Source organism: Strix aluco, chromosome 1 (genome assembly GCF_031877795.1).
Source record: "Strix aluco isolate bStrAlu1 chromosome 1, bStrAlu1.hap1, whole genome shotgun sequence".
NCBI lineage: Eukaryota > Metazoa > Chordata > Aves > Strigiformes > Strigidae > Strix > Strix aluco.
Genome location: NC_133931.1, coordinates 111207460 through 111222442, shown reverse-complemented (window position 1 = coordinate 111222442; position 14983 = coordinate 111207460). Strand labels below are relative to the sequence as shown.

At 37.3% G+C, this 14983-nt stretch overlaps 1 protein-coding gene across 14 annotated transcripts in view; it reads left to right on the top strand.

The window, feature by feature from the left end:
- The window catches only part of KMT2C (lysine methyltransferase 2C), a 201040-nt gene that overhangs the window by 102643 nt on the left and 83414 nt on the right, over nt 1-14983 (top strand). For all 14 annotated transcript variants that reach the window (XM_074831339.1, XM_074831228.1, XM_074831239.1 and 11 more), the window contains 7 exons: nt 4064-4226; nt 4906-5077; nt 6925-7039; nt 7862-8034; nt 8782-8942; nt 11464-11577; nt 13252-13991. In XM_074831339.1, the coding sequence (XP_074687440.1) occupies nt 4064-4226; nt 4906-5077; nt 6925-7039; nt 7862-8034; nt 8782-8942; nt 11464-11577; nt 13252-13991 (1638 nt within the window). The remainder of the gene's footprint in view (nt 1-4063; nt 4227-4905; nt 5078-6924; nt 7040-7861; nt 8035-8781; nt 8943-11463; nt 11578-13251; nt 13992-14983) is intronic.

The following is a 14983-nucleotide window of genomic DNA, read 5'->3' as shown; positions in this document are numbered from 1 at the left end:
GGAAAGCTAGGGAAAATGTGGGCTCTTTCTGGAAGGAAAAGGGACACCTAGTTTCCTGCGATATGGAGAAGGCTGAGGTACTCAATGACTTTTTTGCCTCAGTCTTCACTGGCAAGTGCTCCAGCCAGACCACCCAAGACACAGAAGTCAAAGGCAGGGACTGGGAGAATGAAGAACATGCCTCCATAGAAGAAGATCAGGTTTGAGACTATCTAAGGAACCTGAAGCTGCACAAGTCCATGGGACCTGATGAGATGCATCCATGGGTCCTGAGGCAACTGGCAGATGAAGTGGCTAATCCACTGGCCATCATATTTGACAAGTCGTGGCAGTCTGGTGAAGTTCCCACTGCCTGAAACAGGGGTAACATAACCCCCATTTTTAAAAAGGGAAGAAAAGAAGACCCGGGGAACTACAGGCCAGTCAGTCTCACCTCTGTGCCTGGCAAGATCACGGAGTGAATCTTTCTGGAAGCTGTGCTGGGGCACATGGGACATAAGGAGGTGACAGGTGACAGCCAACATGGCTTCAGTAAGGGCAAATCATGCCTGATGAATTTGATGGCCTTCTATGATGGGGTTACAGTGCTGGTGGGTAAGGGAAGAGCAACTGACGTCATCTGCCTGGACTTGTGCAAAGCATTTGACACTGTCCCGTGTGACATCCTTGTCTCTAAATTGGAGAGACATGGATTTGACAGATGGACCACTCGGTGGATAAGGAATTGGCTGGATGGTCGCACTCAAACTGTTGCGATCAACGGCTCGATGTCCAAGTGGAGAGCAGTGATGAGGGGCATTTCTCAGGGGTCGGTGTTGGGACCGGCGCTGTTTAACATCTTTGTGGGTGACATGGACGGTGGGATTGAGTTGAACCCTCAACGAGTTTGCCAATGACACCAAGCTGTGTGGACCAGAGCTTTCTTGCCATGGGCAAGTGCACTAGGAGCTTCCTGAAGGAAACAGTCGGTAACCAGTGAAGGACTTTGTGGGTAGGAAAATAGTCTGCTGACTCTGCTTTAGTGACATTTATTTTATTGAATGTACTATGAATAAGTAATGAACTATCTCTGTAGCTTTCTGACACCTTACAAAGTTTTCTCTGTAGAACAGGACTGTAAAATTATTTGATGCATGAACAAAACAGTGTTTGGCTTGCTTTGACAGCTTGCTATTTTCCTATACCTACCCTTTGAATACTTGGATTCATCTTCCACCCCTTTCACATAGCACCTTATTTTGTGCTCATGCTAATGAAACTGAGGACTCTGTACTGTCTCTGTCCTCATATAGTGTGGTAAAGACACTTGCATTTCACTGGCAATGTGATTTATTCCTTCCTTTCACCTTCTACTGTCCTGATGCCATATTTTAGCAATAGAGTAGTAATGTAGTATCTGTTACTGAGTTACAGAGCTTTGAATTTTTTAAAAAATTAATATACTTCACTGTTCATAACCTTACTTTCTTCATGACAGTTAGTTAGCCATAATAGCTGCATACTTGTTCTTCAGGGGTCATAGTATGTGGCCTGGTTTCAGAGAAGTGTTGGCTTCTGCTGCTGGAAAAGTGACTCTTCTCTTCAACAGCTGTTGCCAGAAAAATCCCTTTGGGCATTTGTTTCTTCAGACTGCTTTATCTCTCTTATAAATTCAGGAAATGTTGATATTCTGTGCTTTTTATTTGCTTCAGATGATATATACCACATTGTTTTTAAAGTGTGTGTTTTACTTAGCTGCCAAATGCTTTTCATTGCCAGTGCAGTTTAGCAGATGGGTTTGAAGGGTTCAATTAAATGTAATTTGGGCTTCCATTTTTCTTCCAGCATCTTTACATGGTTCCTTAAATCAACATCAATATTTTTCAAGGCTTTGCAGTAATCCTGTAGTTTCTCATTTCTAATAATTTCATAATTTACTCATATAGCATTTGGGAAAAGATATAGTCTGATTTTACATTTGTTACATACCATAGTTGATTGGTAGTTTTGAAAAACAGATGTGATGTTTAAAAATGCCATTTATATTACTATTTAACCCATTATTCCCAGCTTTTAGTAAATGCTGGATTCTTTGAGTGTTCTTTCATATTTTTCTTTCCTGATTTAAGGGTTAATTATGGGATCCAGCAAAGTGTTAATACTTTCTTGAGGGACATGTTTTGGAACTTAGCTCCTCCCAGGTTCCCATTCCTACTGTTTCTTACCAAGTAATATGTTTGAAAAGTGTGTGGCCTGTAAGAGTTGGGCCTTAGTTAAAACTGGGGCCATCTCAATAGGCTATAGGAGTGTCAAGTACAGAGTAGTGTGGTGGGTTGTATGCTGTTTAATGTAGAGCTGCAGCTCATGAAGTTTGGAGGCTTTGGGCTATATTTTCATGATTTCATAATCTAAGTTCAGGATTTACCTTTTACAGCATCCTCAATGAGTGTTTACCAAATATATTGTTTCCTAAAACAATTTTCTTGCATGACTTTGGTTTTGTTGGCTGACCTTAAATGTAATTGCTACTGCTACCTTCTTGACCTGCTCCAGGAACCCTGTGTTATTGTTTGCTTACCTTGTCCCCCCTCCTCTCTGCGTTTCGGCTAGTAAAGTGACAGAATAGATCTTTTCTGTACAGTTAGTAGGTGTTAGAGACATGGGTAGAAGTGAGATGTCTTGCAGATCTGAAGACTAGACTAAGCATTGTAGCACAGAAACATGGCAGTTGCTATCCTTAGTGACCTGCTTTAATTTCTGTGCCAAAGCATTTTATGTTTTTACACTGCAGTTGTGTTTAGCATAAACTAGTACTTTTTTCTTGTCCATGAGTTGTGGTGGTGCAGGCAGATACTTTTCTGAAGCTGTTAATTTCATCTGGTTTTAAGAAGATCAGAGTAGCTGTTAACACAGGCAGCTTTGGGATTTGTATTTTCGTATGGGCTGGTTTTGATATCTTTGGACTTGTAGTAGCACTATTTCATGCCTAATTTCATGCCAGGCTTTGAAACAGAAGAATTATGGTAATAAATATTGTCTATATTCTAAGAGTTAAGCAGATGCAGTATGTAACTTTTCTTTGATTTGGTTTATTCTTTTATTTGGTTCATATTTGGATGTTATTTGACACCTGAGCTAGTAATCAAAAATGCCAGTGTTAGTATTATATATTTATTATGAAAAACAAGTGTCCCCGAGCTCAGTTGTTGCTGTATGTTACATATGCCTTCCTGTGAGACACTGACCTGGTTTTTCTTCAGTTTACTCCAGATCTTACGGTGCTGTGCTCTAGCCTTAAAAAGTGTTGTTGCCTTGGTGAAAAAGTGCAAAAGCATGTTACAGTGCTTCAGGGACTGTAATGAATCCAAGAAAGAAAGAGGACTGATTAACTGAATCAGAAAGGTGTGGGTGATATTTTACAAGCAGACTGATGGAATCTATTCCCTCTTGGCTAGAGAACTGGAGTTATTGGTAGTTCTTTCTGAGAAATTATTTCTTTACAAATGTGACTATGGACTCTAATAATAATCATGCTTATTTATGACTTCTGGAAGTTTGGTGATATTTGTATAGCCTTGAAAGGAGAGATGAGAAGAAAGGCTAGTTTATGAAATGCATTATCATCGCAGAGAGAATTGTATAATGTCAGTAAGATTTTCAGTAGAATGTGATATTTCATTTTCATTTGCATTTCTGATAACAGTGTCTACAGTTTGCCATTACAACTTACAGAGCTATGTCATTTTTAGTCATGCCCTATTGACAGCATAGCATGGTCTGCCTTTATGACTCTTAAGTCTCCAAGCCTCTTTACTGAAGGCATAGCTCAAGTTTGATAGCATAGAAGAAAAATGCTTTTCTGTGACAAGAAGAATCTTGGTCATCAGAGTTCATTTAGAGTGGGTTTCATTTTATGTTGGAATGATCTGGGAGTGCCACTGAAAGACCCAGTTCACTAGTTGCCTTCTCCTCAGTATTCACTCCCTTCGACTGGCCAAGGTGTTAAATGAGGCCGGGGAACAGATCTGGCTGAAAAATTACAAGAATATTAGTTTTTGAATGATTTATTATGTTTGTTTTTCAGCGATGTGCATATTGTAAGCACCTTGGAGCCACTATCAAATGCTGTGAAGAGAAATGTACCCAGATGTACCATTACCCCTGTGCTGCTGGAGCAGGCACATTTCAGGATTTCAGTAATTTGTCCCTCCTTTGTCCAGACCATATTGATCAGGCTCCTGAAAGATGTGAGTACACAGTATTCAAATGACTCAGTTAGTACCAGGTTTTATGATAACTGCTCTGTGGTAGGATCAGCTTAAGAGTGCATTTGTTTAGACCTATTTTCCCAGTTCACGTACCCAACAATTCATGTATGTTCAGGTATGAGAAAGATTCAAGTTGGTACTCTTCTGTTTTTAAAGACTGACAGTGGTGCACAGCAAGGTTAGTATTTCTTCTTTTTTTTTTAACGACAGAATGTGGAAGGGGTTTACTCATAAGGCTTGGCTGTGTCAGGTTTTAGTTCAAATCGATAGGCTTGCTTACTTGCCCTAACTGAAGTTAGAGCAACCATATTGCAAACACTTCAGCTAAATAATAGGTCTAGATCTATTAAGAGCTTTATTTTATACTTGTTCCAAAGAAGAGTTGGTCTTAAAGCTCTCAGTTTTATCTTGAGGAGACTAAAACTGTGTCTCTTGGTTAGACTTTATAAGGTTTAAAATGAATGTACTTTTGTTACTAGATTAGTTAAGTATATCAGAAAACCAAATTAAAGGAGTGGCTGTTAAGTATATTAATTACATAGGAATGATCAAGTTTGTATGCATAAGAACTACTAAGAAATTTCTTTGCTTCATTGGGTTCATTGAATTGTTCATAATTTTAAATTAAATAATAATTGAAAAAATTACTTCTTTGTAGCAAAGGAAGAAGCAAATTGTGCAGTGTGCGACAGCCCTGGAGACCTCTTAGATCAACTTTTTTGTACTACCTGTGGCCAGCACTACCATGGGATGTGCCTGGACATACAAGTTACACCTTTAAAAAGAGCAGGTTGGCAGTGTCCTGATTGCAAAGTGTGCCAGAACTGCAAGTAAGTGAGACTTTAAAGGACATGGAGCAGGATGGTGTGAGATTTATGTGCTGTGATTTTAAAAACATCTATTTTATTAACTGTTATTTTTTCCCAAAAGTGTAGATTATTCACCCAGGTATATCTATTACGATACTATATTAAGTAGCTGAACAAACCCTTGCGTTGGGAATTTTCTTCAGAGCTGAGCTGGAACTCCTGCGCATTATACCCCTGGAGTTACCATTATCTTGGCAGGTTCTGGAGAGCAGCAAAACCTTCTGACTTCTTCCTCACTTTGTACAGGAAGATTTTTCTCAAATTTACCAAATTAATAAATTGGCTTTATTTCCCGCCAGTCTGGGAACCTGTGCTCCTACTCAGCTGACATTTCAGCTGTGCGTGTACCATATGCTGGGTAGGTCCCCTGCATTAGGCCCTCTCTTCTATTTCGTAATATCCTTCAGAGGCAGTTAATGAGTCATTATGAAAACAAAAACGTGGCTTAGTTGAGCAAAGAAAAAAAGTGACATGAGTGACCATGATTGAATTTACACCAGACAAATACTGAGACAATGAAACATAATTGTTGCAATACTGTGAAGGTTCACTTAGAAAACTCTGGCAGCTTGTAGGTTTATGCTCATGTAACTTAATCTGATGGGCACTGCAGGGTTCTTTTGCTTGGTTCTTGGTTTTTTGGGGTTTTTTTTAAAGGGCTTACTACAAAAGAAATAAGAGTTTTGTTCAGCTTTAGTTAGATCAGCTGTGACAATATGAAGGAAAAAAGCCACCTCACTACTGCCACATGTACCTGATCAGTCAGTGCTTTGCTGTTTTCAAAGCAGAACACTTGGTATTTGCTAGCATTCAGATTCACCTGCTTTAAAGAAGATTATTCCCTGATGGCACACAGCTCATAGCAAATGTCAGCAATGAAGTTACAATAATGAAGCGCATTCTAAAAAGTATTCCTAAAAATGTTGTGCTGGATAATTACAGTATTTGCTAACAAACCTTCTCTCTAGTGGAAAAGTAGAATAAAATGTGATGTTTCCACACCTATTCCTTTATGCAGTATGGCAGTTTTATGCCAGTGTTGAAGAATAGCATTTTAAGCATATCTCCATGAGAGCATTTGTTGTTTTTTAAAATACCAGGTCTCCCAGGTAATCAAGTAGTATCTAATATGTGTGATGCCATATACTGTGAAGCTTTATCAAGGTAAAACTTGTCGCATAGTTATTTATTGAATTAATTTATTTAAACTAAGGCAGAACACAGTGCCTTGAGATACTACCAAACTATTTGACTTACTCTCTGCAGATTTTATCACTGAAATTGGTGGTGGAGCTCTGTACTATATGATTGCAGGAAAATTGAAATTTCTTACTTTAATGTTTGTTTTGCTTTTGCAGTCATATTTGTTGACACTGTAGGAGCTCTGGTAGTCAGAGGTGATGGCTTGTTTTTTTCTTTGGAAAAAACACAGTCAGACTATTTGTAGGAACAAGTACAATTGTGTGTTCTTTTCAGAAGGAAATAAAAGTACATATTTCAGATTTTGAATTGATTTTAGTGCAGAAAGGCCATTAAATCTGCCTACACATATGTAGATGAAAGTGGGCCTATTTCTAGAATTTGGAATGATTGCACAGGCTCAGCACTTGTTAAAGTAAGCATAGTGGTCTTCATCCATACTTAAATGTGAACTTGGGGGCATTATCTTTGGAGCTATTTGTAAGTGGTATTTATATATTTTCAGGGGCTCAGCTATGTGTCTTCCTGTTTAGACTTTTCATTAAATAGATTTTTTGTTATGGCTTGTTTAAATAGGGGTTTTTTTAACCACTTGTTAATCTTCTTAGACATTCTGGGGAAGACAACAAGATGCTGGTGTGCGATACATGCGACAAAGGCTACCATACTTTCTGTCTACAGCCAGTTATGGACGCTGTACCAACAAATGGTTGGAAATGTAAAGTAAGTTAAAGGTTTCAGAAGAATACCATGTCATTATAGGGGCTCAAATTTTGTTAGCCACATTAGGCTTTTCTAGGTGTATTGTGGACTGATGTTGCCGTGTAACGTAACTTGTAATTTCTGAAAGAATCCCACTTGTATGTAATCATGTGGCTCTACAGCAAGCTGCTCTTGTGAAGGTTGCTGTCAGTGCAGTGGCTGAAGCAGCTTATGTAGCACAGTAAATCAACCCTCATAGGGGAAAAGAGAAGCCTAGGATCCACGTGGAGTGGATAACCTTCACTTAATGACAGCTGCTTTCATGATCTAATGTAAACTGAAGCCTACGCAGTAGTATATGTAATCTATACTTGAAGACTCTTTATATTCAAGTACTTGCATACGAAAACGGCCGTTTTGCAGCTCAGGGGTTCCTTTGCATTTGAGGAGGGCAGGATGAATTTGTTGTTTTATCATTCATTAACTTTGTGAGTAAGTGTAAGTAATAATAAAAATACGATCTCAGCATGACAAGGGAATTCCCTGTATATGAGATGTATGTAATTTCATAGTTTGTGGCAGTCACAAGATGACTGAGATTAGGAATGAAAAGTTTGGTTTCATAAGAAATACTCCTGTCAAACCATGGAGTAGTGCAAGGGGACTCTTCTTGCTGTTGCACAGGTTCTTCATGCTCTGTTATCAGATCCTGGATAATTTATTAGTTTTATCAAGGACAGAAACTTTATTTAATTTAATTCAAAACAGGAAAATGTCAGTTAATGGCAGTTCTATCACATTGTGAAACATCATAATTAACAACTAAATTCTTGTGATCTCTAGAACTGTAGAGTATGTGCTGAGTGTGGCACACGAACAAGTTGTCAGTGGCACCATAATTGTTTGGTATGTGACAGTTGTTACCAACAGCAAGACAACTTATCTTGTCCTTTCTGTGAAAAACTGTGCCTCCAAGACTTCCAGAAAGATATGTTGCATTGTCACATGTGCAAAAGGTAAGAATCCCAATTTTTGTTAAATTGTACTAAAATGCATAACGTTTGTGGTGAGCTGTATGACATTGATGTGTTTCTGTGAAGGGTGTAGACTATATTTGATGTACAATGCTATAGTATCTTGTTGTGCAACATCTTGATCCTTCATACCTAAATACAGTGAACAATAGTAGGAAGTCTTATTTTAATCTTAGCAAATAAGTCTTAATTGGTAGTTACCTGAGGTGTACAGAGAAGTATGTGCTGCTGCTGCTTCTTATTGCATCTATTTTGTAAGTAAGCAGACTAGAAGAGTCATTGTCCTAACTTTTGAAGACTGTTGTTTACAGTCTTCTGGGGTTTTTTTTAATTTTCAAGTACATGTTCTCTGTTTATTTTTATGTGTTTTTTTATGCCAGTGATTAAAAAAAAAAAAAGCACTATTGGGAACTTTTCAAGAATGTAGACTATATTTCATATTCAATGCTATTGTGTCTTGCTGTGCAGTGTCTTGGTATTGCTATATGTGTTGTGGTGTCCAGTTGGCTTCAGTGACAGTTTAGGTCTTCATGTTTAAATTTGTTCAGTGCTTGACATGCTGATGTATCATGCTTATTTGTCTAAAATTCTCCATAAGAAAGCTTTTTTTTTTTTATTTCCACATAGGAATGGAAACCTGCTATTTTAAAATTGATTTTTACTAGGATACTTTATATATTTATTATTAAAATCATAGTCTAAAATTAATAGACTAATTAATCTCGCCAGGTGGATTCACATAGAATGTGACAGATCTCCAGGTAGTGAATTGGAGTCTCAGTTGAAAGACTACATCTGCACTCTTTGTAAACAAGGAGAAGGGGATCAGACTCAGTCATGTGATGTAATGGACACTTCTGAACTCATCCCTGAACCTGACAGTATAACAGGTAATCAAATGTAATCTTTGTATTTCCAAAATGCTAACATCAAATACAAAATATCTGTATCTGTCTCACTAAGTCTTTTGTAAACCAGCCACTCATATTCTACTCTGTGGAGTTCATCCATTGCTTTTTTTAGCAGCCACTTCTCAAGCAATCCATGGGCAAGCCATCTTCTCAATATGCTTTCTGGCTTCAGGATATTCTGTATTAGAAATGTGGAGAAATAACCACCTTAATTATGGCTCTCAACTTTCCAGCTCCAGCTTCCCAACCTGTAGCTACAAACTTACAATTTTTTTGGATGTGGAACAGTTCATAAATGTATTTATTTGACAGCCTGTTTTATTCATTTGTGCCTAACTACCAGGCATAAACCACCTTCTGGTAGATGTTCCTCGAAACATCTATTTTTCCTGTTTCCCTCTTGCTACTTGTCAATCTCATAGTGCTCTTTCTCCTCACTATGTCCAGGTAGGACACAGCAGTGGAAGCTGGACTATGTTCAAGGGACAGGTATATTTAACTAAACAGCTTTTAATCAGGTGTCGTTTTTCAAAACAATATATGATTTGTCATCTTGTTTCTGGGAGATTCTTGTCTAAATGGACAAATCAAGTAAAAGGTGGAAAGGGAAGTTGCAGAAAAGTGTAAAAGTATGTTTTTTAAAATGACTTGGTAACAGTAAGGAAGCACAGCGAGAGCTTGCGTCTGTTGATCTGAGTCTGGTGGATCATCCACAGGACCTGTGTAATGAACTCATAACTACATGCTCTGTTGGATAGCACCTACTCTCATGCAGGCTGAATTTCTGAAGAGAAGTACAGTTGTTAAATTTGGAAGCAAGGTAAAATCTTAACAGATTAACTGCAGTCACTACCACTGCCATGTGCATTTTTGATGCTTAAACAGCAATACTTGTGCATTGATCTTCTGTTAAAAGAAATTGCTAGCTCAGTTGGGTAAGTATCTGTGTTTTTGAAAACCTGATATTTTTTTACTGGAAAGGGGAAGTGTTGAACTACAACAAAACTCTTAATTTTTGTGCGTTCAGGCTGATATTTTGTGTAAACAAGTAATTCTCTTTGATCTTAGCCTATACACATAAGTGTACACCTTTTTCTGAGCAGTAAAGAAATGACAAAAAAGATGATCCTGGAGGAAGGGCAGTGACAGTAGGTAAATGTATGTAAGTGAGCAGAAGTTGTCTGTCAGTGAATACGCACCTTGAGTTAGAAAAAGTGACGACTTCAACCTTTGAAGATCACTTCAATTCTGAAAGGTTAGTAGAGGCTGTTGGACTCTCAGGCAGTGTATTTAGAACATTTAGGAAGATGTCCAAGTAATATCCAGAACTTACACTGGAAAAACTCCCAGTCTCTACTGAAAACCCTTTTGACTAAGTAACAGGTTTATTTGAAAGACTATAATACTTCTGTTAGGATTTCTAGCTAGTAGAAACATACTTTTCTCCCCAAGGAAGAACAGGACTGTCATCTCAACTACTAGGAGTAATCTGAAGCTATTACATCAGTACAGTCATGCAGTGTTTTATACTCAGGAGAGCACTTTTGTACATTAAAATCAGATTTGGAGCCAATCTAAATTTCTCAAAGTTAAAATATCACTTTAAAGTTGGCAGAGTCTGAGAGCAGTTTTTAGGTGCTAAAAGTAGCATCACCTCGTAGTTCCTGGCTTTTTGAACTTTAAAGAGATTTTCTTGAACAGAAAGCAATATTCATTTGACTTTTTTTTTTGTGTGTGCTAACATCCATGGAGGATCAGTTCCTTTTGAGTTAATGCTTACTATATACTTTGTTTTTCCTGCTCATACTTTGTCTAGTGCATTTTAATGAATTTTCTTAACTGAAAAACCTTTTACACGAGAGGAAAAAAAAAACCTATTTCCTGTTTCTGTGCTCTATACTGATACTGTCAGCCAAGGAAGTGCTCAGTAGCCCCCTTTTCCTTGCAAATTCCATATTTAATAGGAGGAACTCACAGATCGAGGTATCCTAGTTTGAAAGTGGCAAAATTTAGTTTTTCATGTTGTTGAACACGTACGTTGAAAATCAGTGTTCCAAGTGCTGATAGTAGATGGAACCTCGTATCTATGCCATAAGCCATTGTAGTATTTGTATAAAAATTTGAAGCTACAAGTTCTGTTTTGGTTAGCAGACTGGAATTTGAGAAGAGACTTTTTTGTATTGTTCAGGTAATGCAAAATTCTGTGACTATGTATAAATTTAATTTACACATAAATAGGTGTATATAATTGCTTTACGGACATTTTTCACTGTCTGAAACGTATAAAACAGGTTCAGTGTTAATGAGAAAAAGGCTCTTAACCTTTAAGGAGTACTATATAGTCTCTCTAACCTCATTGACCTGATTTGTCCTAACTCTTATCATATTGTTAAATACGTTCTCTTTAGCCAAAAGGTCAAATGGTGACGGCAACTACTAATGCCTAAGTAGTAGAATGAACATCATATCAATTTTGATAACTTCTTTGCCTCTCTTTAAGCTTCTACAAATGAAATAGAAATGGAAAGTGGTGGAGAGGATATGACATTTCAGGAACAGCCCATTACTGGTGGTGGCCCTGGTCAAGAATCAGCTGTTGGATGTGTCGCAGATGGTAAGAAAGAGTTTTTGCAGTCTAAGAAAATGCTAGTACAGAACCCTATTACATTCAGTAAGGTTTGTGGTACTTTATAGATTTAAGAGGGGAACGTGCCTGGAAAGCAGTAGGAGACAAATTGCATCAGTTCTACTTTCTGAACTCTCAAGCAAGAGTGTTACCTTTTTTGCTTAAAAAGTACTTTATTGAAGGCAAAGATAGTCTTCAGAATATTTGTGTAGGAGAAAGTTGTTTCACTTTTTTGGTGGGACTAGCTTTCTCCAAAAACTGGAAATGCAGTTAAATGCTTTTGTACACTGGAGGTTTATAGTACAAACTTCTATTTGTTGCTATTCAGATACAGTCACTCACACTTTCTCTTCAAGTCTTTTTTGTTTGTAGCTGCCAATAGCTGGATTGGATTAATTTCCTCTGGTGTGTTTTGGGACATGCTACAGAACTTCTTTCCAGTTTATGTGCTTTGTGGTTGTAACTCCACAAGTATCTTTGGTTAAGGATTTATTCTTTTCATTTTTTTCCTTTGTAAATAAAAGAAAATTTGTTTAATAATGAAATGTACTCATCCAGACAGAGTGTGCTGCAGTAGCTGATCACTGTGTTCTGGGAATAAATATATCTTATCAATCACACATGAAGTACCAGCCAAAGAAAAGAATACAAATAGAATGTTTTCTGGGTCATGTCCTCTAAATGTCTTAGTGACTAATATCAATGGCAAAGAACTTGCCAGTATGTCCCATCCACTCTCAGTTGATGTTGGAGGATGGTTGCTATAAGGGGAAACAAGAAACCTGCATTTAAAGCCAAAGCAAAAAAAATATCTTGCAGATTAACTGTGATCACTGTTATGCATCACAGCCTGTGGTATAAGGCCATGATTTAAAACTGTCAGTGAAGACACATTCATAAGTAAATGCTAGGCTTTGAACTGTAGTGGCTGAGGAGGTTGTAGCCGTGTGAATTTAGGAGTGCAAGTGTAATAGAAAGTAAATGGCCTGTAAGAGAATCAGGGTCCATCAAAAGATATGAGAAGCCAAATTCAGGGCAAAGACTGTGATTCTCCGTGGAATGGACACAAGACTCTGGCACTCCTTGGTGAAGAAAGTTGTGGGTGAAAAGTGCTTGATTTGGTTCAAGGGAAGGCTAGACAAATGTTTTTGAAAGAAATCTATGAGATATTAGTAAACTGTTTTTCAGATGATTTCCTAAAGTCTGGAAGAGTGCTAGGAGGGAAATGTTTTTTATTTGTACTTGTCCTGTTCTTCTTAGCTGTCTGCTTTTTGGAAGTGTTGTGACAGTTGCTTAAAATACATTAATGTATGCTAGTATACATCTTCAATACAGAGAAATGAAAAAGGAGAAGCTCCTTTTAGCTGCTTACCTGAAAATACGTGTTCAGATTTCTCACAAATTAATCTTGAGTCTACTTTCTTGTGATTTACTCTGCTGTGTTTCCAGGGTACAAAAATAATGAACTAAAAACATAAACTACTATAAAGATAGTTACAAAGAAACATACTTATGAAGTATATTTTAAGCTACGTATTAAATTCACTTGAGTAAAGTGATATGTACTTGGTGTACTTGATGTGTACCAAGTATACTTGTTGACCGGTACGCCTGTGTAAGTTTTTCTTCTTTGCACTGAGCCTTTAATATGGTTGTACTTAGTTACAGGCATATCACCAGAAGAAAAGACCATGGAACTGGAAACAGAAGTCTCTGTTGAAATGAATTCAGCTGAAGTGGAAATGTCTCCTCAAAAGACACCAGCATCAGGTGACAGTCAGACTGAGAAAATGATGGAAGTGATAGAAGGTGTTCAAGCTGTAATACAGCAGGAGTTAGACAAACAAGTGGAAGAGACACAGCTACCACAAGGTAGTGTGGAGGTATCAGAAGTATCCACAGTAGACTCTCGGTCTCTGTCTTCAGTACCTGAGACCATAACTGTGACGCCAGAAATAGAGGAGACTGAAAGTAAAGGAGATATTTGTATCCCCGTAGAACAACAACTGGATATAATAAAAGTGCAAAAAGATGTAGAAAAAGGAGAAACCCATGAAAAGTCAGAAACACCAGCTCTTCTAGAAGTAGAAACTACTTCTGCAAATGAAGGTGTTGCAAATAGTTCACCAGTTGGAGACAAACCTATAAAATCACCAGCTGAGACTTATCCCTCGCTTCCCCCATCGGTTAATATAAGCAAGACAAATGTGTCTTCCTCGCCCGATGTTTCATTAGACTTGCATTCTGCACGAGATGTACAGCCCAGTCAGCCCCCAGCATTGCCTTCTGCTGCTGGAAGTGCTCTCCCAACGACTTACATATCAGTCACTCCAAAAATTGGCATGGGAAAACCAGCCATCACCAAACGCAAGTTTTCTCCTGGGAGACCCAGATCAAGACAGGTAAGTGTGGCAAATATTTCGTTATACTTTTAGAAGGACATAGTTCAAATTTCAGTATAATGCATTAAATTCACCTATTTTTTAGGATGTAGTATGCATTTATTCTTCTAAATGAATGTGTAGTTTATTTCTTCCAGAAGGTAATTTCATGTTAAGTAATTGAGAGATCAGACATCATAAAGGTTCTCTAATGAAAATTAAAAGTTTCTTTCAGCTCATGCTTAGAGTAAAATAAAAGAAAATTTGCTGTATTTTTAATACACATGCTACATATGCAGGTATATGTAATGTTGTGCCTTTAACCTTATAATCTTTTTCATATATACATTTATTTTGGCTAGTACTTTCAAAGTGTGTTAACATTTCCGAAACCTGCAACAACTGCTGTTTCTGTCACGCTGCCAGATATTATCTTGACAGACGTTTTTAATGGTGTTGCAAATAATTTAATGATTTTGTTACATTAGCAAATACCGTGTAAGAACTGTTTGGTATAAATTGTTGTGATTTGACTAGGATTACATCTGATAAGTGAAAAGAATCCTTAAAGCTGTCGCCTTCTGCAGCATCTTGCTCTATATTCAACTCATTTAGTTGTAGGGATAATAGTTCATCAATCTGTAGGATTTATTTTGCGTTTGCAAAATTTGCACAAAAAGTATGTCAGTATAACAAATTAGTGTTTCATTTCTGATCTCATCACAATTTATTTTTAGTCTTGGGGACTTCTAGGTTGATGATTTCATGCTTTTCTGAATTTAGTGTAAAAACTTTTTATATATTGCATAATTCTTTCAATTTTTACGTGTTATGTAAGGGTTCAAAATTCTTGGTTTTTAGGAAAAGGTATGAGATAGTGTTCTGAAAAGGTTAAAAGTATATAATAAAGGCAGAAAACATAAGAAATTAAATTTGGAAGGTTTTAGAGTATCTCTGGGCTTCTTTTTTACCCTAATATACAAGCATGGATTAAAATATTTTTTTCTTAATAC